The 24,353-nt window shown below is 41.8% G+C and overlaps 1 protein-coding gene across 2 annotated transcripts; it reads right to left on the bottom strand.

Moving 5' to 3' along the window:
• Nucleotides 1-60: 60 nt before the first annotated feature.
• On the bottom strand, nucleotides 61-19,394 carry pde6c (phosphodiesterase 6C, cGMP-specific, cone, alpha prime). 2 transcript variants are annotated; one of them, XM_029764471.1, is made up of 22 exons: nucleotides 18,664-19,394; nucleotides 17,186-17,338; nucleotides 11,761-11,850; nucleotides 11,385-11,525; nucleotides 11,168-11,242; nucleotides 10,988-11,055; nucleotides 10,805-10,871; nucleotides 10,632-10,679; nucleotides 10,280-10,429; nucleotides 10,032-10,175; nucleotides 9,709-9,774; nucleotides 9,027-9,173; nucleotides 8,477-8,584; nucleotides 6,946-7,055; nucleotides 6,726-6,813; nucleotides 6,082-6,182; nucleotides 5,862-5,969; nucleotides 5,646-5,709; nucleotides 5,419-5,493; nucleotides 5,216-5,299; nucleotides 4,814-4,958; nucleotides 61-1,879 (listed from the first exon to the last, which is right to left on the bottom strand). In XM_029764471.1, the coding sequence occupies exons 1-22, from the start codon at nucleotides 19,129-19,131 to the stop codon at nucleotides 1,830-1,832; spliced, it is 2,550 nt and encodes an 849-aa protein (XP_029620331.1). In that variant the 5' UTR covers nucleotides 19,132-19,394; the 3' UTR covers nucleotides 61-1,829. The 2 variants fall into 2 exon arrangements, with proteins under 2 accessions (XP_029620331.1, XP_029620332.1); XM_029764472.1 differs by having other exon boundaries at nucleotides 61-1,876.
• Nucleotides 19,395-24,353: the final 4,959 nt, after the last annotated feature.

The following is a 24,353-nucleotide window of genomic DNA, read 5'->3' as shown; positions in this document are numbered from 1 at the left end:
TAGTTGGTGAAATTGTTCAATATAGTGGGCAAGTTTAAAAAATGTGACAAGAGTCCCACAGACTTTGATGAATGCCTTTATTTTGTTAACATGTTACATCTTATGACACGTACATACAGTAGAATTCGTTTCATCAGACATCAAATTCTAATCTCTCTCATTGATAACGCAATAGAATTAGTAGATATACATTTTGTGTCCTTAAAACGTACGCGCAGAATAGATTGTCACTTTCCCACACTGCTTCTCATACTGTTCACCTTATCCCATTGTGGAGCCCAAATCCAAGCAGCCTGCCCTGCCTAGCAGCTCTAGGAACAGAAATTCAGAGAATCCATTTGAGATGTAGAGTGGCTGTCAAAGCCACCCTCATTGGATTACTGATCTTGATTGATTTTTCCATTGATTTAGCGAGGGCACGTTGCATAAGCAAGGAAGTCAAACTTTGCCCTGTGTTTCCTGCTTAGGGCTACTATCGGATGTCTCCGCAGATGTCTTGGTCACCTGTTACAGTAGGTCAAACGGAGCTTGCTTGGCAGGATTTCTAAGGAGTTTTTCTTTATGGAAATCCCGTTGCAATTCAGTTGGCTTCATCAATTCACTTTCTCACTGTTGCTTTAAGCTAATTTTACACCGGTCCTCAAATAAGCCCCAAATGGTCATACAAAGAGAAGAGGAACTTTGGCCTGACTGAGGCCACATTGCAGGCTTGTCCCCATCAAACAAACATGATGCCTTTCACACACACAGACATAAGACTTCGGGTAGCCTGCTTTATCTACAGTAAGTAGGGTATTTAAAGTTTCAAGCTGTGCAGATCTCAAAAGCCGACTGACAAGTAAACTCAATCCCATCAAATCATCTTATGGTCAGGTACCTGAAGATATTTACGACGCTGATGGGGCGTTTCCAAGGATTGCGTTTCCAAGGATTGCATTTTCAAGTTATTGGGGAAATGTGCAGTTTACAATTGTACACAAAGTTTGCAACGGCTACCTGATGCTCAAATGTGACTTCGAACCATATCAGTCCATACAATCTAAAGACTTAGGCTTTGAACTGACTCAGCTCCACTCTTAAAATACATGAAGTAGAAAATCTCTGACAATCAAAAAATATATACTTTGCATATTAACATAAATGTAACCTCACAAGGCTCAGGAGTGTGTACACATTTTGAGCATCGCTATTATTATTAGCCCTCGGTAAAGTCAATTGTCATTTGCTAAAACAAGTTTAAAGTTTGAGTTATGGGAAGAGGCTTGTGCTCTTACAGTAAATAATTCTAAATGAACAGTGACTGCCTTTCAACAGAATTTGTTGGTGTTATTTCCCACTCATATTTGTTCTTGAAATGAGTTTTCCTGTTCTAATAAAACAGCTCAGTTATAAAAGTCTGTCCACTGAACTGTCCCCCTAATATCTTTATGGATCATCAGAGTATGGATAAGCATGTACAGGTAGATATTTCCCAAAGCAGAATACATGTCTAAATAAATTAAAATACAGTATATGACAGATGTTAAGATGTAATGTTTGTTTCATTACTTGGATTATGTTAGTTGTCGATAAAGTCGTACCTATAGTTATCTGTGAAAGATAAGCTCTACTTTAAGTGCGCTGTCAAGATATGGTAATGCATCAGCTGCTGGTACATCTGCCATGAGTGTGTTGATCCATCAGGATTGGCTTATCAAGTCCTGAGAATGAGGGGAAGTGATTAAGTCAGTCCACACAGGGACACATCTTCACACGGTCTCCCCACTGACTGCTTGCTGCGCCCAGGGATCCTCTGACACACGGCCAGGACTGGGGCACAATCCAGGAGGTTAGGCGATGGTGCAGGTCTTGGACTTTCCAACCTCTGCTACCTCCTCTACTGTTCAAACAGAAAGCAAGACAGCAAGACAGCAACAACATACATAGCAAGACAAATCAATTTTTTAGATTGATTTGAGTTCATAGCAAGACAGCAAGCAGCAAGATAAAGAGTAAGAAGGTGGTCTTAGTTTGTTGATAACTTAACTAAGGTAACCTCAGGGGCGGACTGGCCATTTGGCAATTTGGGCAAATGCCAGATGGGCTGGTCCATTTTCAGCCCTGTCTGACATGTTTAGCCCAGGCCTGTCAAAAAAATGGTCCGGTGGCCTGCTGTGCCACTGGTGGCTTGGCATCTGTGTGCATGGACAAGCCTCAGGCACTGTGTCTAAAAGAATGGTAGGCTATTTACCAGTGTTGACATTTCTTGGGAGATTGAACAATAGTGTATCTTGCAGGGTTGGGTCCATTCTCCAAATAGCCCTTTAATTGTAATTCAATTGTTGAATTAGAATTGGCCACAATAGAATGTAATTTATATTAAAGTGGCAATCAGCACTTGAAACAATGGCAAAAGCGTACACCCCGCCCCTGTTACGGTAAAAAGCTGAGGGACGGGGCTGGAGAAATGTTACCACTCTGAAATTCATTAACAGAGCTATGAATGCAAGGACTGACCATCTATGATATCACAATTATACTTTTAACCATGTTTTGAGGCTATGCAGTGTTTGTTACATTTACTTTGTTTACAAACATTGGAGCAAAGCAAGCTTATATGTTGGTTTCTGATGGGGTACAACAGTTGAACTAAGCTCATAAGGCATTTATAAGTTATATTCTTCAAGAATCAATGGGTTTATATCATTCATTTATAAGTCCACAAATGGTTGTAGCAACTGCAAATTTAACTCAATAAATATCACTTTATTAAGCACCTTTTGGGGGATTCAAAAAGTACTATACCACATGATCAAAAGTATGTGGACACCTGCTCTTCGAACATCTCATTCCAAAATCATGGTCATTAATATGGAGATGGTCCCCCGTTGCTGCTATAACAGCCTCCACTCTTCTGGGAAGGCTTTCCACTAGATGTTGGAACATTGCTGAGACTTGTTTCTATTCAGCCACAAGCGCATTAGTGAGGTTGTCACTGATGTTGGGCGATTAGGCCTGCCTCGCAGTCGGCATACCAATTCATCCCAAAGGTGTTCGATGGGGTTGAGGTCAGGGCTCTGTGCAGGCCAGTCAAGTTCTTCCACACCGATCTCGACAAACCATTTCTGTATGGACTTTGCTTTGTGCACGGGGGCATTGTCATGCTGAAACAGGAAAGGGCCTTCCCCAAACTGTTGCCACAAAGTTGGAAGCACAGAATCGTCTAGAATGTCATTGTATGTTGTCGCGTTAAGATCTCTCTTCACTAGAACTAAGGGGCCCAAACCCTTAAAAACAGCCCCAGACCATTATTCCTCCTCCATCAAACTTTACAGTTGGCAGTATGCATTTGGGCAGGTAGCATTCTCCTGGCATCCGCCAAAGCCAGATTCGTCCGTCGGACTGCCAGATGGTGAAGCTTGATTCATCACCCCAGAGAACGCATTTCCACTGCTCCAGTCCAATGGCGGCGAGCATTACACCCCTCCAGCCGACAGCTTGGCATTGTGCATGGTGATCTTAGGCATGTGTGCGGCTGCTCAGCCATGGAAACGCATTTCATAAAGCTCCCGACGAACAGTTCTTGTTCTGAAGTTGCTTCCAGAGGCAGTTTGGAACTGAGGACAGACGATTTTTACACGCTCCACGCTTCAGCACTCGGCAATCCCGTTCTGTGAGCTTGTGTGGCCTACCACTTTGCGCCTGAGCCATTGTTGCACCTAGACGTTTCCACGTCACAATAACAGCCCTTACAGTTGACCTGGGCAGCTCTAGCAGGCCAGAAATTTGACGAACTGACTTGTAGGAAAGGTGGCATCCTATGATGGTGCCACATTGAAAGTCACTGAGCTCTTCAATAAGTCCATTCTACTGCCAATGTTTGTCTATGGAGATTGCATGGCTGTGTGCTCGATTTTATACACCTGTCAGCAACGGGTGTGGTTGAAATAGCCGAATACACTAATTTGAAGGGGTGTCCACATACTTTTGTAGATATAGTGTATCTTATACTAATGTTTATTTTTTTGAGTGCACATACACTGAGTGGACAAAACATTAGGAACATGTGCTCTTTCCATGACATAGACTAACCAAGTGAATCCAGGTGAAATCTATGATCCCATATTGATGTCACTTGTTAAATCCACTTCAATCAATGTAAATGAAGGGGAGGAGACAGGTTAAAGAAGGTTTTTTAAGCCTTGAGACAATTGAGACATGGATTGTGCATGTGTGCCATTCAGAGGGTGAGCGTTGGGCCAGTAACCGAAAGGTTGCTGGATTGAATCGCTGAGCAGAGCTGACAATGTAAATATATGTTGTTCTGCCCCTGAACAAGGCAGTTAACCCACTGTTTCCTGGTAGGCCGTCATTGTAAATAGGAATTTGTTCTTATTAACTGACTTGCCTACTAAAATAAAACAATTGGCAAGATAAAGATTTAAGGGGTAGTAGTTGTCAGGTGCACTGTTTTGAGTGTGTCAAGAACTGCAATTCTGCTGGGTTTTTCACGCTCAACACTTTCCCGTGTGTATCAAGAATGGTCCACTACCCAATAGACATCCAGCCAACTTGACACAACTGTGGGAAGCATTGGAGTCAACATGGGCCAGCATCCCTGTGGAACATCCCTTTCGACACCTTGTAGAGTCCATGCCCCGATGAATTGAGGCTGTTCTTAGGGCAAAAGGGAAGGTGTTCCTAATGTTTTGTGTACACTCTTGTAAATTCAATTCAAAATACAATTTCAATTCATGGGTTGAATTGAATTTCATTCAAAATTGACTCCAACCCTGATTTCTTGGCTGAGACCTGACTGTATTTCAAATGTTACCTGCTGGCGCTTCAAGCTTTTTTTTCTCTTCTTCAATGGCCGCCATCTTGGCGGCGTGGATGTCGGCCAGCTCTTTCCAGTTCTTTAGGTTGTTGTTCAGCCCATCAAACATTGGGGTGATCTCTACGTGGAACCTCGAGAATTCCTGCACACAAGTAGGCCGGCCTACTGGTCACTCATGGTGGTCTAAACTGGATGACTTCCTCACTGAAGATGACAGTGATGGTTCACAGAGAAACTGATCATCTATTTTACGAAGGACGATTCCGTTTCCAAAAACAATTGATAGAACATTATACCTAATGACAAATAACACAAGCTGAGTTCTTTCTAATCAACAGATCCCAATGAATTAAGACACAAAACATGGCTTGGTTGAGCTTCAACCAGCCAGGCAGTTACCTTGTATACGAACGAACACACAAACTGAATGAAACCGCACTGCATCTTGGGTAACTCCGCTGCACAGTTTCTGTCCATCATGGGCTGAGGATCAATGAAATGAATGGGGAAGATCAACTCAAACAGAGAACTAACAAAAATGTATGATTACTCTATAAACACACAGTATGTTGTAAAGAAACAGCGGTTTTCTTCAAACTCACAATGGGTTGCTGATCGAGAACGGTCCTTTCCAAGTCACCTTGCTCCCAGAACTCAGCTGCGACCATTAGAGCCACCTAGGAGGTAGAGAATTCATAGAAAAGATTGTATCAGTACTTATTTAAACATCAGAGCATCCTGTGGTCTATATTGTCTTGAGGGAACTGGGATATATTTTTTTTGTTGCTGTGTTTTGTTTCAAGACATGGTGGACAGATATAGTATCCACCTTGCTCTGGACCTCCCATGGTTTGGTGATGGCAGACAAGTCACAACCTGTCATCATCATGGCCCTGATACACAAGAAGGGACAGTATTGTTATATTCATTCATACTATGTAAGAAATCCCGAGAACTGCGACAATGTGCACTTTAAGAAAAGTGGACAACTGCCTCAAGTGTAGCAAATCCCTGAGATGGAGGAAAGAAGAACATTCCTACTCACATGATAATTTCCTTCCTGATGGCGTTGTTGGAAATATGCTCGATTTTGTCCTTCTCGGTTTCCATTGGCTCAGTGGCGTTCACAATATTCTGGAACATTGTTCTTTTTCTGGGGCCCAGACCAACAGTCAAGTTAGAACATTGCACACATGAAAAGTGATACTGATTCAGTATACTTAAAAGCAGCTATATCAGAGACCATAACAATTGTAAAAACCCACTTGAAGTACAAGGCCAGATCAGTGGCAATGATGCAGACGTCAAACAAGTGCTGTACAGTCTCAAACTGACGCTTCTGGAGATTCACAAAGATGTTCAGGCTCTGAAGGGGGAGTAGAGAAAAAGGTAAGAATTCAACTCCCACAATTACCTTGTATGCAAACGCTGGCCAAAAGTAGTGCACTATGTAGGGGTAGCGGGTAGCATAGCTTTGCCATGCTTGCTTTGCTCTGACTTCCCTTATTTTGCTCTGCTCTGCCTTGCATGCTACCTCAGGGAGTGACTCCCCTGCCCCACGCGAATCTCGGGCTCAGCTGGCTCCGGCTGACAGCACCCGGTTAGGGCCCCCACCCAGGAAAATATAGGGTAGACTGGGCTTTCAAACCCTGGTGTGCAGCCAGTCTAGGAGATGGACAACTCCAATTACAAAGCCACAAGTCCTCAATGGTTGGCAAGGCAGATACAGGAGTCCTATCTCCCAAACGTCTGGAAAGGTGGATGAGGGCGGCAACTGATAACTGGCAAAATTGTATGCACTCACTACTGTAAGTCGCTCTGGATAAGAGCGTCTGCTAAATTACTCAAATGTAATAGGGAACAGGGTGCCATTTTGGCTACAGCCGTAACAGGAGTCGGGGTCTCGAACCTCCTCAGCCATGAGCGTCTTGCTATATTCCAGATGGTGCCTTTCCATGATGGAGGATCCGTGCAGTTTGGCTAAAGGCGATCCACTCCTGCAGGTCAGAGAGAGGGGTAACACAATCGTTAGACCCCAAACAACACCTTCCAAACCAAGAGCAGACAACTAAACAGTGATTATTTAGGGAGTGGTTTGAGTGCTCATAGGTAAGCGGAGGGGGTCTTACTTTGTCTGGTATAAGTTGTTGGTCCCCCTGTGGTCAATATCGTGGCAGAATGCAGCAGCCACCATGGCAAAGGCATCCAGGTCAGAGTAATATTTCCTCAGCCTGCCAGTCTGTGAAGCAAAAGGGTGGGCTGATTCATTATCAAACAAAATGGGAGGGGTGGGGTAATCCACTATCGAACAAAATGGGAGGGGTGGGGTAATCCACTATCGAACAAAATGGGTGTGTGAGGTGATAGGTCCATTATCATTAGTGGGCAGCCTGTGGTTGGCAGCATCAATGTTTCTCTAAACAATTAGGAACTTTGAACAACTCTTCTTTTGGGGATTTAATGCCCAGTTATTCTGCACAATCTACACTTAGCCATGCACAATGCTGTGAAAAATTATTTTCCCCATTTCAAATTTTCTCCACTTTTGCATATTTTTTTTATACATAATGTTATTAGATCTTCAACCAAAACCGACTATTAGGTAAAGGGAACCTGAGTGAACAAATAACACAACAATTACATATTTATTTCATAAACAAAGTTATGCAACACCCAATGCCCCTGTGGGAAAAAGTAATTGCCCCCTTAGACTGGTTGTGACACCTTTAGCTGCAATGACTCCAACCAAAGGCATAGTGGTGCTCATGTCGTCCAAAAAGTTATACTTTTGACTCATCTGTACATAGAACATTCTTTCAAGAGTCTTGATGATCATCCAGGTGCTTTTTGACAAACTTGAGTAAACTTTTTGGACGAGATGGGTCCCATTATGTCTGGCGAAAACTAAACACTGCATTCCACAGTAAGAACCTTATACCAGCGGTCAAGCAGGGTGGTGGTAGTGTGATGGTTTGGGGATGCTTTGCTGCCTCAGGACCTGGATTACTTTTCTTTTAAATAGAAGGAACCATTAATTCTGCTCTGTATCAAAGAATTCTACAGGAGAATGTCAGGCCATCCAATTGTGAGCTGAAGCTGAACGCAGCTGGGTCATACAGCAAGACAATGATCCAAAATGCACAATCAAGTCTACATGAAAATGGTTACAAAGTAACAAATGTGAAGTTTTGCACTGGCCTAGTGAAATCCAGACCTAATCCCAATTGAGATGTTGTGGTAAGACTAGAAACGACTAGTTCATGCTGGAAAACCCACAAATGTCGCTGAGTTAAAGCAGTTCTGCACGGAAGAGTGGGCCAAAATTCCTCCACAGCAATGTGAGAGACTGATCAACAACTACATGAAGCATTTGGTTGCAGTCATTGCAGCTAAAGGTAGGCACAACCAGTTATTGAGTGTAATGGGGCAATTACTTTTTCACACAGGGAAATTGGGTGTTGCATAACTTAGTTAATACATTTCAAAAAAAATAAATTTGTAAACTCAGGTTCCCTTTATTTAATATTACATTTTGGTTGAAGATCTGATAACAGTATCAAAAATGTGAAAAAATAGAGAAAATCAGAAAGGGGGAAAATACTTTATGGCACTGTAGGTATCAGGTGATATTATTGGTACTGTAGGAGTAAAGGGACTCACCTGTAGAAGACAGAACATGGTCTGGCCCACATTGAAGCCGTGTCTCCAGTTGTGGTAGGTGATGTCACGGTAACCTTTTCGGACAGTGTACATCCATCGGGTCAGGGTCTGGTTGTACATGTGGAGAGGAAACAATTAGACATGAGGGACACTTTACTAATGATCTATATCAGTGGTTCCCAACCTTTTTCGGTTACTGTACCACCAACAGAATTTGGCTCTGCCCGGAGTACCCCTGAAGTACCCCCTCATGTGCATTTTACCAGTAGGCCTATGGTCTCATGAGTCTTCTCAAGTATCCCATGTGGATGGTCCTAGTGCCCCTGGTTGGGAACCACTGCTCTATATGACCAAACCAGTAGGACATGGCCTTGTATTTAGAAAACATTAGGCTCAACAAAATAAATTAGATACCGAAAAGGCAAAAGCTTTGTTAATATATTGAGTCATGCATTCTGGGGACATGTAATGTATAATGCTGAGGTTACAACAAAATAAATACATCTAAATGAACATGATTGTTTTACTAGCCAGGGGCTTCATGACTGACCTCCGCGGGCACTTTGAACTTCTCCACCACGTTCAGCTCAAAGAAGCAGCGAATTCCACACATGATGAGGCCGTGCTCTGTCACAGGGAAGTCACTGAAGGAGAACAGCAGCAGGTCTACATCTACGGCCACAGGGCAGTTTGATCTCTGCAGAAGGGCAAAATAATAACCATATATTTATTGATTGATCCTTCAAACACCACTCCTTGCTGTCCCCAGTCCACCTGGCCATGCTGCTGCTCCAGTTTCAACTGTTCTGCCTGCGGCTACGGAACCCTGACCTGTTCACCGGACGTGCTTGTTGCACCCTCGACAACTACTATGATTATTATTATTTGACCATGCTGGTCATTTATGAACATTTTAACATCTTGACCATGCTCTGTTATAATATCCACCCGGCACAGCCAGAAGAGGACTGGCCACCCCTCATAGCCTGGTTCCTCTCTAGGTTTCTTCCTAGGTTTTTGGCCTTTCTAGGGAGTTTTTCCTAGGGAGTTTTTCCTAGCCACCGTGCTTCTTTCACATGCATTGCTTGCTGTTTGGGGTTTTAGGCTGGGTTTCTGTACAGCACTTTGAGATTTCAGCTGATGTACAAAGGGCTATATAAATAAATTTGATTTGATTTGATTATCGTTGTGTCTCCACCCACTTTCACTGACATTCTTATACATGGTCTTACCAAGAGTTTGTACATCTCTTTCTGGTCACAGTCCTCTGGTTCGGCATCAAACTTCTCCTTTGTGTTCTGTGGAAAGAGAAAAGAGTCAAATAAAAAACACGAGCTGGCGCACACCCAGAGAAAATGATTCTATATAGAGGTACTGACTAACAGCGGATAAACTATAAGCTATGAAAATAAAGAGTTGCACACTAATTGTATTTATATTTATTTTTATAAGCTGAAAGAGAAAAGAGTGTCAAAGGTTTGTCCCATGACGCTAGTTTCCTCTGTGAATCTCCGCTGTCTTTAAGGTCTACGGTCTAACATGTCTCAGGTCTCACCAGGATACTCTGCATTTCAGTGTTAGTGCATCTGGTCTGACACATGAGCATCTCCTGGGCGATGTCCTTTCTCCACTCCATCCTGTTTAGTCTGTCGTACGTGTCGCAGTTGAGCACCGACCATCCCAGGAACTGAGTGAGGGCCTGGAACAATGCAGACAGATATTTACCACCTCTTGCATTCACATGTAACCCATGACAGAATTTATTAGTGAAGTGGTTGATATGACTGATGTCTATGCACTCACCTCAGTGATCTGTTCGTCGTGCTCATCGAATGGTTTACCATCTTTCCTGTTGAAGAAAGTGGCAATACCCACGATTTCTTCCTTTTTGTTAACGATGGGAAGGGACAAGACGTTCTTGATGACGAATCCTGACTCATCCACAGCCTCTTTCTGAAAGACAAAACAGCATGAAGTCGATTAGTAAACACTTTGAGAATTATCCCTAGAATATTGCATTTTAGGAATACAACACCAATCTGAGGGCTGGTGGTCCTCTTCAAATAGCACGTGTTGCTGAGGACTCGATATATTGTAACACCAAGGTCATCCTAAACTTAATACCATCCATCCAATTGGGGCCCATACTCCTCACCTGGAAGGTGAAGTACTCATCAGCGGCAACATTCATCATGTTACAAATCTGCAGGGGAAGAAGAGTACATATTTCAGTAAAATCCCTGTCTACAGTAGGCCCTACATGCGTGTGGATAGTATATCGTCTGTGGTTAATGTATGGACTACATGCACTCTTTCACATCAACTTACAAAGCCATTCTCAGAAACATAGGTGGGGAGCCCACTGACCAGGGCCCAGTGGTCAATAGGAGGTCCCCTGCATGGAACAGAGGGAGGGAGTAAGAGAGTGAGTGATAGGTTTTTGTTCATTCAGAGAGTATAATAATAATAATAATAATTCATGATTTCTAACTAGAAGCTACTGGTATTTACGGTATGACTTTGATTTCCTCTTTGGGTCCTTCTAAGAGATAGTCAATAATCTTGTAGAAGATGACTTCCTGCAGACGCACAGAACAACATTCACCGGCTGTGACTGTGCCATAGACAAGGCAGTAGAGGAAAGAGCAGAATGCTTGGTGAAAATCATATCAAAGGAAAATTGATGTTTACCCTTCCGTCGGGGGTCTTCGGTCCGCTGTATGGCGGTACGTCTCCCAGCTTCACTGGCCACTCATCGTAGAACTCCTGCATGAAGAGAGGGAAGACAGCAATAAGGACTTCAGTTTATCCATTTAGCAACCACAGAGGGAGAAGATCCAAAATGGCACCCACATCAGGAGTGACAAAACAGCAATATGCCTCAGAATATTATACACTAGTAACAAACCTTCTCTTTGGTCATGTCCAAGAGGCCTACGGAGTATCTTTCACAATTGAGGTAGATTCTCACAGTGTACAGAGCTTTGTGGAACTGTCTCTCAATGTCTGTCAACTCTTCAAACACTTTGCTGGCAGACCACAGAAGTACCTAGTGAAACAAATGGAGAAAAATGGATATTCCATTTTTTTTTAGGGAAACTGTTATAATGGAATAACATGGCTTTACAGGAAACTTTAACTGATTTATCTTATCATCTTATTCTTGTGTCAGACACTAATATAAAATTACCTTGGTGAACTGTGTCTCTGTATTCAAGGGCCAGCATGATTGACACAGTTGACGGACAGCTCATGTTGAATGATGGGGTTCACTGGGTTCTTACCTGACTCCTTCTGGATTCCACGTTGAACATGTATGCAGTGTGATGCTGCAGGGCAATGACGTGTGCAAAGACCATGTACTTGTTCCAGAGCTGAAAACCAAATCCAATGAAATCAATCATCAGTACAGCAGACAAGCATTCATATCTGATGTGACATCCAGACTACTGATGTCACACGTCCCTCACACCGTGCTAACATTGACTATGCAGTATCGCCACCTCTCATGATCTAGAGAGCCCCTAATAGTTTTGTGGCAGTATCCGTGTGGCTTTTAAACAGTTGAATTATATGGCAAAACAATGATTTCCGCCTAAATAGACATACCAAAACGTAATTATTTTTCATGAGTTGGTCATAAACAACAACTGGTAATGTTGCATAGTTTTATAAAGGTCTGGAACTCACCTTTCTAGTAAAAATAGTTATTAATTGCTGTGGTGTACTCACTTTTTAGGACACAAGCTCAAGTACATAGTACAAACATTATGAAAATATGAAAAATCATACAGTATATGATTTTCTTCCTATTTAGAAAAAGTCAGGCATTAGGGCTTGAAATGACTGAAATGCTTTCTAAATATAGCAACAATCACATTATAAATGACTTAATATAAGATTTCACGTTTCTTATAACTGTAAAATAAATATGATCATAATTAGTGACAGTTAAGGGATTACTATTTTCCAGAAAATTGATCAAGTTTCTACACCAGGAATAATTCAATAATAATTTGATAATGGCGCCGATGGAGATGGCTGCCATTTTACGATCCCGTAACTCTAAGATTGAATCGTACTACACCGGCTCTGACGCTCGTCGGATGTGGCAGGGCTTGCAAACTATTACAGACTGCGAGCTGCCCAGCGACACAAACCTACCAGACGAGCTAAATTACTTATACGCTCGCTTCGAGGCAAGTAACACTGAAACATGCCTGAGAGCACCAGCTGTTCCGGATGACTGTGTGATCACACTCTCCATAGCTGATGTGAGTAAGACCTTTAAACAGGTCAACATTCACAAGGCCGCAGGGCCAGATGGATTACCAGGACGTGTACTCCGAGCATGCGCTGACCAACTGGCAAGTGTCTTCACTGACAATTTCAACCTGTCCCTGACTGAGTCTGTAATACCAACATGTTTCAAGTAGACCACCATAGTCCCTGTGCCCAAGAACACTAAGGTAACCTGCCTAAATGATTACCGACCCGTAGTACTCACGTCTGTAGCCATGAAATGCTTTGAAAGGCTGGTAAAGGCTCATATCAACACCATTCTCCCAGAAAACCTAGACCCACCCCAATTTGCATACCGCCCCAACAGATCCACAGATGATACAATCTCTATTGCACTCAACACTGCCCATTCTCACCTGGACAAAAGGAACACCTATGTGAGAATGCTATTCATTGACTACAGCTCAGCATTCAACACCATAGTGCTCTCACATAGCTCATCACTAAGCTAAGGACCCTGGGACTAAAAACCTCCCTCTGCAACTGGATCCTGGACTTCCTGATGGGCCGCCCCCAGATGGTAAGGGTAGGGAACAACACATTAGCCACGCTGATCCTCAACACGGGGGCCCCTCAAGGGTGCATGCTCAGTCCCCTCCTGTACTCCCTGTTCACTCATGACTGCTTGGCCAGGCACGACTCCAACACAATCATCAAGTTTGCCGATGACACAGCAGTGTTAGGCCTGATTACCGACAACAATGAGACAGTGTATAGGGAGGAGGTCAGAGACCTGGCCGTGTGGTGCCAGGACAACAACCTCTCCCTCAACGTGATCAAGACAAAGAAAAAGGAGGACCGAGCACGCCCCCATTCTGATTGACGGGGCTTTAGTGGAGCAGGTTGAGAGCTTCAAGTTCCTTGGCGTCCACATCACCAACAAACTAACATGGTCCAAGCACACCCAGACAGTCGTGAAGAGGGCACAACAAAACCTATTCCCCCTCAGGAGACTGAAAAGATTTGGCATGGGTCCTCAGATCCTCAAAAGGTTCTACAGCTGCACCATCGAGAGCATCCTGACTTATTTATATAAATAATGGAATTATTGATATCAAAAATGTGTTTCTCCATTGAATCCTGTGGGGAATTATCGATACCAAACATTCTTATAGGATTGTAGGATCTTGTCACCCCAATCAGAATCCTACTAGAACATATTTTCTTAATTGAACCCATTAAATGATAGTTTGTTGTCATTTGTTACAGTATAAAACATCAACTGTTTTATATTAATTTAAGTTTTATTTACCACCACAATATGGGAGGTATTCAAGGCTGCAAGTTCATTTACAGTCTGACCACCAATACAGTACACCTTTTTCAACAAACTCTCCAACACTCACTTGAGTTATTTGATATGATGCTTATTCATGCAACTTCTTGTCTTTGAATTAGACATTACAATATGACATACAATACTATAGACAACGTTACAATAACACAAGATGTTTTGGGGGGGGGGGGTTCCCCTTAGAATATACAGAATCTTTACATTCCTTATATGCAAAAAAATAAGGAAAATAAATGTTTAGGTACAGTAGCACAAAGATAAGCATTTATTTCATTTTATATACAGTTGAAGTTGGAAGTTTACATACACCTTAGCCAAATACATTTAAACTCAGTTTTTCACAATTCCTGACATTTAATTCTAGTAAAAATTCTGTGTCTTAGGTCAGTTAGGATCACCACTTTATTTTAAGAATGTGAAATGTCAGAATAATAGTAGAGAGAATGATTTATTTTAGCTTTTATGTCTTTCATCACATTCCCAGTGGGTCAGAAGTTTACATACACTCAATTAGTATTTGGTAGAATTGCCTTTAAATTGTTTAACCTAGGTCAAACGTTTCAGGTAGCCTTCCACAAGCTTCCCACAATAAGTTGGGTGAAATTTGGCATATTCCTCCTGACAGAGCTGGTGTAACTGAGTCAGGTTTGTAGGACTCCTTGCTCGCTCACACTTTTTCCATTTCTGCCCACAAAATTTCTATATGATTGAGGTCAGGGCTTTGTGATGGCTACTCCAATACCTTGACTTTGTTGTCCTTAAGCCATTTTGCCACAACTTTGGAAGTATGCTTGGGGTCATTGTCCATTTGGAAGACCCATTTGCAACCAAGCTTTCACTTCCTGACTGATGTCTTGAGATGTTGCTTCAATATATCCACATAATTTTCGTTCCTCATGATGCCATCTATTTTGTGAAGTGCACCAGTCCCTCCTGCAGCAAAGCACCCCCACAACATGATGCTGCCAACCCCGTGCTTCATGGTTGGGATGGTGTTCTTCGGCCCGCAAGCTTCCGCCTTTTTCCTCCAAACATAATGATGGTCATGGCCGAACAGTTCTATTTTTGTTTCATCAAACCAGAGGACATTTCTCCAAAAAGTACAATCTTTGTCCCCATGTGCAGTTGCAAACCGTAGTCTGGCTTTTTTATGGCGATGTTAGAGCAGTGGCTTCTTCCTTGCTGAGCGACCTTTCAGGTTATGTCGATATAGGACTCGTTTTACTGTGGATATTGATACTTTTGTACCCGTTTCCTCCAGCATCTTCACAAGGTACTTTGCTGTTGTTCTGGGATTGATTTGCACTTTTCGCACCAAAGTACGTTCATCTCTAGGAGACAGAACGCGTCTCCTTCCTGAGCGGTATGACGGCTGCGTGGTCCCATGGTGTTTATACTTGCGTACTATTGTTTGTGCAGATGAACGTGGTACCTTCAGGCGTTTGGAAATTGCTCCCAAGGATGAACCAGACTTGTGGAGGTCTTGACTGATTTCTTTAGATTTTCCCATGATGTCAAGCAGAGAGGCACTGAGTTTGAAGGTAGACCTTGAAATACATCCACAGGTACACCTCCAATTGACTCAAATGATGTCAATTAGCCTATCAGAAGCTTCTAATGCCATGACATCATTTTCTGAAATTTTCCAAGCTGCACAGTCAACTTAGTGTATGTAAACTTCTGACCCACTGGAATTGTGATACAGTCAATTATAAGTGAAATAATCTGTCTGTAAAGAATTGTTGGAAAAATTACTTGTGTCATGCACACAGTAGATGTCCTAACCGACTTACCAAAATTATAGTTTGTTAATAAGACATTTGTGGAGTGGTTGAAAAACGAGTTTTAATGACTCCAACCTAAATCTATGTAATCTTCCAACTTCAACTGTATGTAACTGCTATGCATACAAAAAATGGAACTCTCCCTTTGTCCTCTTTATGTTGGGATAGGGAGAGGGAAATAAAAAACCTGAAGATAATTGAACCTCCAACTCCTTCCCTCCCAGGGTTGTACCACCCCCCCTCTCCCTCCATCCCTCCCTTTCTTCCTCCCCTGCGTCCCTTTCTCCCTCCCACACTCCCCGTGGGAAGATATTTGGGGATGGGGGTGCAGAGATCTGTCCTTGCGGACAATCTCAGTGAGTTTGACAATGTGTGATGCAGATGCACCAGATGCAAATGTTTCCTCCCGTTGTGTCCCTTGGACCTTGGGTGGCTGAGGCTGCACGAGATACAGTAGCTACTGGGTAGAGGCGACACTACCGGCGGTTCCCCACTATAGGGTCAACATCTCGAGTGGCAAGGGTGGCAGTTCAATATTGGTTGCATGATGTTATTATAGTTCACGTGTTCATTGTCCGCCTTCATAGGTAATTGTCTAAGAGGTTTGGAGGGTGCTGCCAAGTTAACTATAGTGTATTAACAAGTTGAGGATAAATCCTTTAGAATGTAATGTAATTATCTATACAATTCCCGTCGACAAAAGCAATAGAATTCGTATAGGAGAAAAAAACATTGAAATTCTACAGGATTCCAATACAAGGATCCAATTAGAATATAATTAGAATCCTGTGTGGCTCACTTGATAGAGCATGGCACTTCCAATGCCAGGGTTCTGGGTTTGATTCCCACGGAAAATGTATGCACTCACTACTGTAAGTCTCTCTGGATAAGATTATCTGCTAAATGACTAAAATGTAAATAGAAAAATCCTATCTGATTTGGGAACTAGTCCTATTAGATAAAATCCTGTAGGATTTTATTTCGATTTCTAATTCAATTTCTTTTATTGGAATCCTACAGGATTGTTTGACTAAGGAGATATGGGGCTTTCTGACACTATAAGACATGGGACCCTACGACGTTCACAGAGCGATTTGTCCACCAAAATGTCAGTCGGAACCGGTCCAGAACCACCCAAATAGGGCCTTAACATCATGAATATTGATTACTGGGGTAATGTAGGCTATACAGTATCTGTATATGTCATGTGCTGTGTGAATTGTGCTATTATGTATTCATTGTGAAAAAAAATTAAGTTATTCCCATAATTACTAACACTGAGAAACCTTTCTAAGACTGGTATTTTTCTTTTGAGAGCTCAGGACTTACTTCCTCGTCGGCTTTTGAGAATTCTTCGGCCCCAATTTTGTTTAATGCCATTACAACACCAAGGCATTCTTTTTCCGCCATGATGGGGTATGTGATCATGTTTTTGGTTTTGTATCCTGTCTGCTTGTCCACAAAGTCACTGAAGCGGTTATTCTGGAAGTGAAAAAGAAAAGAGTATATTGGATCAAGACATTAGCTGCGTTCACACTGCAATAAGCCCAGGGCTAACAGCCTCCTTAGCCCTGGGCTAAGATAATGCCATGTGAAAAGGCCTATTGAGTACAATTAACAGTCGCTAGACAAGAAACACACATAATGGATGTCATGTGAATGGCCCAATTCTATAACCATTGTCTCAAAAGTAATAAAGATGATTTTCAATCAATGAAAGTATCATGGGCTAATCAAACAAGAAAAACTATGGACATACGCTGGCTAAAAAAAACTATAGATTGAACCCCTACTTGAATTCTGTAGTTAACTTATACATGTAATAGGGTGTTTATCCAGTAATCTACAGTATGTTGACCAGTTGCAATTACAGATTTGTTTTAGCAGGTTGGCATTTCTTGTCATGAATCTTGTCCTGTAGGCATGTAAACCAAACCCCAACCTTAACCACACGGCTTACACCAATGCCTAACCCTAACAAATTACTGTAAATTAAGTCCAAAAAGCTCATTTTTGTTTCATGAATTTGTACGATATAGCCAATTTTGACTTTGCAGCTGGTCCATCTAGCAGAACTCGCTCAGTTCTGCCTCCGGGGCAAGATTCATGACAATAAATGTCAACCTGCTTTCTCTTCAGTCGTCCATACTTTAATTTAACATCAACAGCTTTGCAATCATACAACTGGACATTTTTGTTTTGAATATGATACAATATATTATCATGATGACTTGAATTAAATAATACAAATATATTTAATAAATTAAAGTGTTCAATTAGCAAATCAAGCAGATAATGACAGTTGTATGGCAAAAAAAAAATTCTGCACTACACAGGGGAATAACAGTCACTAAAATCATAATTTTATTGTAGAAACTAAGTTGTTAACATTAACATTTAGAATTAATTACTCATTCCATCATACTTGTAATTTCACTTATACTTGTTGAAGCTGACTTTGCTGTAGACCTAACCAGACTATATCGTTTGCCTTGGTCAGACTTCTGGATAATCAAAACTATTAGGCAACACCTTCAAGAAATGCATCAATTGAATTTAACAAAAATAGCAGACAGACAACAATCATTAAACTTCATGGACTTATATTTCTTTAATTATCTTCTCAAATCTGCATCAATTAAAATGTCTAACTTATGTGAGAAACAAATGACATTTTTAAGAATCTGACACGAACAAGTGTGTGTAAATTGCGACTGCTTTTGGACATGTTATGTGTGCTTTGGTGATGCATGTACAAATTTTACGCGCACTTTGGCGGTTGGGCACCTGCTGACAAAGGCACTCACCTTGGTAACATCCGGAATGTTTTGCATCTTTTTGGAGTGCGCTGTGTATCCAACTACACCCATATCGATTGGAAACACAATCTCACCAGTGGGGTTGACGAGGTTCTCCTCAAATTTGGTGCTAGGAGTGACATTGAAGAGCATCGTTGTAAGCTCAGGTATTCCGTTTCTAGATCGAAGATCAAAGTAACTGCACCGGTCGGCGTTCAAAATCATGCAAACTCTCTGCAGGACCTTGTGCAATGCTTTTTCCATAACGATTTGCGATTGCATTTCTTTGACAAGGTCAAAGATGATGTTGGCCTCCTGAATTTGGGAGACATCTTTGAACGAAGTCGGATCTTTGATCTCAAGATTTTCTGTGAACGCTGTCGTGATTAATTCAGGGCGCAACTTTTTATCAAAGTATTCTTTAGCGAACTGGGGATTGTTCTCCAGGTACTTTTCCACACTATCCTTGTCTCCCATTTTGAATTGTTTGCTTTTCCCAACCTTCTCTTACAGACGCATCACCCGGGAAAGTCGAAAGGGAAGTGAAAAAGGTGCTTAGTTAGAGGCCTCCGTTTGCGCCGACGTGCATTCTCTGCAGTGGTCCCTTACAAATCACCAAAACGTCCTGTACTACGCTACAAGCTGACAGAATGTAGTGGCTTACAGGCTGAAAGGATCAAAGTGTCCTCTAATTAATGTGACGTCATGAAATTAAAGCCCTAAGCTTTCTTAACCTACAAATCCCAACACAGATCGTTTTATATCGGACAATCCAATCTGAGGCAAGGGAGGCAGGTTGTTGGAGCTCTGTCTCCTACTGCAGCTGTGGTACAGAACGTTCATTTTGTGACAAAATGGTTGACTCATCAATAGACTATTTACCCAATAGGCCCACTGAGTAGGAAATAGTTGGGCAGTTCATCTTGAAGAACAATGCTGCAGTTCCCCACTATAGTTCCAAGCAAATATTCCAGCCGCAGAACTCTCTCTTACAGTGATGTGTGTTTATAAGAATTCCCTACGGTATATTTACAGTCAAAGTGAAGCCAAGTGAGTAATAGCATCAGTGAAGCAATTCAAAAAAGAGCTCAATTAAATCAGTTCCCTCTATAATGTATTTAACCAGCTCATTTTAGTCTTGGTACGGTTCAAGTGTGATAAACACACTGCAGAACAAAAGACACCTAGACATTATGTCCACAATGTTGGTAGAAGTATTTTATCTTAATTATCTTAATCTCACTGTCCTCATAGGGCAATCTGAAAGCCTTGCTAAGTGAGGACAATTAGAGATCTGTGAAAGATGGTGCAAACAAAGGTGTGCTTTTATTACCCTATTACACTGTCTGGCAAGACAGGACGGACAAAGTTCCCCTGTCTAATTTCACATGTGGGATTAAGACTGGCTCATGATGCATTTACGGCAGGGGCGGCAACAGGCGGCCCTCAAATCCGGCCTGTGAGTGTGTTTTTTTGCCCCCCCCCCCCTGCCCCAAAGATTTTAGTAAATGGATTTTAGTTTATAGTCAAAAAAGACTAAAATCACCAGCAATTCAGCTAAAAATTATTTTACTTCAGGAAATCTGTCCCCAAGTATTCCTACAAATAAAAAGACAGACATATGTAGCTCTGTGGGTGTAAAATGTATTGACAATTTTGATACCTTCTGGAAACAAAGCTTGTTTTATGAGGATGGGATCCATGTAAATCATTTGGGTTCCTGGATCCTTTCACAGCATTATAAGGCTGAGTTGAGACAATGACTTATCAATGACCAAAGCCCAGCTCAGTTAATCCCTACCATTCTGTCTCTGAGTTGTCATAATACATCAGGGGTGTTGGAAGACACAATGTAAGTAACCTAATTCATGTCCCTCTAACTGCCCTGAATGCCTCTACTGATCCGACAGCTATTGTATGTGGTAATCATGTGCCAATGAACCAGCGTTATACTGTTAGCACTAAGGCAGTGTGCCCTACAGTGCCTTGCGAAAGTATTCACCCCCTTGCCGTTTTTCCTATTTTGTTGCATTACAACCTGTAATTTAAATTGATTTTTATTTGGATTTCATGTAATGGACATTCACAAAATAGTCCAAATTGGTGAAGTGAAATGAAAAACACTTGTTTAGAAGAGAAAAAAAAGAGTACGTGCATATGTATTCACCCCCTTTGCTATGAAGCCCCTGAATAAGATCTGGTGCCACCAATTACCTTCAGAAGTCATAACTAAATAAAGTCCACCTGTGTGCAATCTAAGTGTCACATGATCTGTCACATGATGTCAGTATATATACACCTGTTCTGAAAGGCCCCAGAGTCTGCAACCACTAAGCGGCACTATGAAGACCAAGGAGCTCTCCAAACAGGTCAGGGACAAAGTTGTGGAGAAGTACAGATCAGGGTTGGGTTATAAAAAAATATCCACAACTTTGAACATCCCACTGAGCACCATTAAATCCATTGTTAAAAAATGTAAAGAATATGACACAACAAACCTGCCAAGAGAGGGCTGCCCACCAAATCTCACAGACCAGGCAAGGAGGGCATTAATCAGAGAGACAACAAAGAGACAAAGATAACCCTGAAGGAGCTGCAAAGCTCCACAGCGGAGATTGGAGTATCTGTCCATAGGACCACTTTAAGCCGTACACTCCACAGAGCTGGGCTTTACAGAAGTGGCCAGAAACCCAACACCTCTCATCACCCCGAGAACACTTTTTCCCCCCCAATCGGCAGGGACTGTAAAACTGGTCAGAATTGAAGGAATGATGGATGGTGCTAAATACAGGGAAATTCTTGAGGGAAACCTGTTTCAGCCTTCCAGAGATTTGAGACTGGGACGGATGTTCACCTTCCAGCAGGACAATGACCCTGTTAGGTGGAGCGGCACAGGGGAACCCAAGCACAGACTCAGACGAGTAAGCTGGGATGAATTAACCAAGGTATTTATTGCAAAACAAGGATAGAAGGAGTGCAGGCCAGGGGAAGCTCAGGTGGGTTGTAGGAAACCAGATGCGGAGGCTGGAGTGAACGGGATTGAGACAGGGTAAGGAGGTGAATCCAAGGGAGTAGTAGTGTCCCGAATCCAGAACAGTGTAGCGAGACATGGACAAAGAGACAGGGACCAGAGTCAGAGCGGCGAAACTGCAGTGGAAAGGATAAACAGCGTCAGGCAGGGAAACAGGGCTAGAAGCATAAACTGACTGAGCATAGATTACAATCTGGCAGAGTGGAAGTGGCCGGACTGAGTATTTGTAGAGGTCTTGATTATGGAACGGGTTGCAGCTGGTGGGGATCTGCTCTGACTCCAGCACACCTGTCTCCACCCACACAATCACACACACAGCGAGAGAGGGAGAGAGTTTGGGGTGAGTGGCTGCAGGTCAAGGAGACACCAGATGAACACTAGAGGGCATGGCAGGAGCAGATATGACAGACCCTAAGCATACTGCCAAAGCAACACTCGAGTGGTTTAAGGGGAAACATTTAAATGTCTTGGAATGGCCTAGTCAAAGCCTAGACCTCAATCCAATTGAGAATCTGTGGTATCTGTAGTGTGACTTAAAGATTGCTGTACACCAGCAGGAACCCAGGAACCCACCCCCCAAAAATCTATTTTAATTCCATGTTGTAAGGCAACAAAATAGGAAAAATGCCAAGGGGGTGAATACTTTCACAAGGCACTGTAGTAGGAAGTCCACTGTGTGCAGCGTACCCTGCACTAACATAAATAACATGAGCATGTCTACTTCTGCTAAGCTTCCCAGTAAAGCAATGAAAACAATCAAGCAACCCAGAAACGTGCTAAAAATAGCCTAAGTTAACAGATTTAGCTTAAGATGCAAGGTTCATGAAATCAATAATTTGCTAGTAACAGATGATATTCATATTCTGACAATCTCTGAAACTCATTTAGATAATACCTTTGATGATACAGTGGTAGCAATACATGATTATAATATCTACAGAAAAGACAGAAATGCCAAAGGAGGAGGTGTGGCTGTTTATATTCAGAACCACATTCCTTGTTAAGCTTAGAGAGGATCTCATGTTAAATACTGTTGAAGTAATATGGCTACAGGTTAATTAATCTGCCTCACCTAAAGCCCATTCTGGTCGGAAGCTGCTATAGACCACCAAGTGCTAACAGTCAGTATCTGGATAACATGTGTGAAATGCTTGATAATGTATGTGATATCAGCAGAGAGATATATTTTCTGGGTGATTTAAATATTGACTGGCTGCCCACTCAAGAGAAATCTTCAAACTGTAACTAGTGCCTACAACCTGGTTCAGGTTACCTGCCAGAGTAGTTACAAACAGCATGTATTGATCACATCTTTACTAATGCTGCAGAAATTTGCTTTAAAGCAGTATCCAAATCCATCGGATGTAGTGATCACAATATAGTAGCCATATCTAGGAAAACCAAAGTTCCAAAGGCTGGGCCTAATATAGTGTATAAGAGGTCATACAATAAGTTTTGTAGTGAGTACTATGTTGTTGATGTAAATCATATTTGTCGGTCTGTGGTGTGTAATGAGGAGAAACCAGATGCAAATCAGTCTGCACAACTGATTTGCTAATGTACTGCAAATTGAGGAATCATGTGACTAAACTGAATAAAAAGAACAAGAAACTACACTATGAAACAAAGATAGATGACAAAGAATGATAGAAAAAACTTTGGAGCACCTTAAAACCTGTTGAGGATCTTATCCCGATCTTATCCCGGTATTGGGATTCATTGTCATGTGACCATGGCGGGGAATTCAAAACTGCAAGAGTAATCATTTCAAATAATCAAATAATCAACTATTTTCCTCCATTTGAAAGATATATCTCCTAAATCTAACCACGCTGTCCGATTTTCAGAGGCTTTACGGAGAATTCATAAAGTTAGGTTATGTTAGGAGAGTACATTGACAATAGCTGTGTGTAATGTTTAGCCATTTCAAAGAAGGGCATCAACAGACAGAAAACTAGCTAGAATTATGCACTTACCTTTGACAATCTGCATCAGATGACACTCATAGGACATTATGTTATACAATACATGCATTTTTAGTTCCATCAAGTTCATATTTATATCCAAAAACAGCATTTACAGTCGCGGTGAAATTCAGAATTTTTTTCGGCTCGAATGCTCCCAGTGAATCCAGCATTACAAATCACGGAATTACTATTCGAAAACATTGGTAAATTATAATATTGTCATTCAAAGAATAATATATTATCATCTCGTAATTGCTACCGAATGGCCAGATCTCAAAATAACTTTACTGGGAAATCACATTTTGCAATAAACTGGGTACTATGCTAACAACAGCAAGCTAAGCTATAAGCTAAGCTAAGCTATACAGTTAGCATTAGCATCATCTAATATCGATAATAACATTCTAAATATCCCCTTACCTTTGATTATCTCCATCAGAAGGCGCTGCCAGCGATCCCAGGTCCAGAACAAATGTGGTTTCTTTTGACAAAGTTCATAATTTATGTCCAAATAGTTAGCGTTCAGTAGGCTCCCACAAAATGAGGTGGGCAGTGTAAAGTCACGCCGAAAAGCTAAAGAAAACCTAGTAAATAATCTATTTACGTTTGTTTAAACATGTCAAACGTTGTTTAGCATTAATCTTTTGGTCCATTTTTAACGTGAAACATCAGTAAACATCAGTAATATTTTCACACAACCT

This window comes from Salmo trutta, chromosome 10 (genome assembly GCF_901001165.1).
Source record: "Salmo trutta chromosome 10, fSalTru1.1, whole genome shotgun sequence".
In the NCBI taxonomy this organism is placed as follows: Eukaryota; Metazoa; Chordata; class Actinopteri; order Salmoniformes; family Salmonidae; genus Salmo; species Salmo trutta.
The sequence above is the reverse complement of the archived record's forward strand: the minus strand, read 5'-3'. Positions and strand labels throughout refer to the sequence as shown.

What these genes read in the sequence shown, in the direction of transcription:
- pde6c (XM_029764471.1), bottom strand. Translation starts at nt 19,131, where the DNA reads ATGGGAGACAAGGATAGTGTGGAAAAGTACCTGGAGAACAATCCCCAG. An exon ending in TGGACATGACCAAAGAGAAG is followed by an intron (nt 11,243 to 11,384) that starts GTTTGTTACTAG and finishes CTCTTCATGCAG; the next exon opens with GAGTTCTACGATGAGTGGCC. An exon ending in GAGGAAATCAAAGTCATACC is followed by an intron (nt 10,872 to 10,987) that starts GTAAATACCAGT and finishes TGTTCCATGCAG; the next exon opens with GGGACCTCCTATTGACCACT.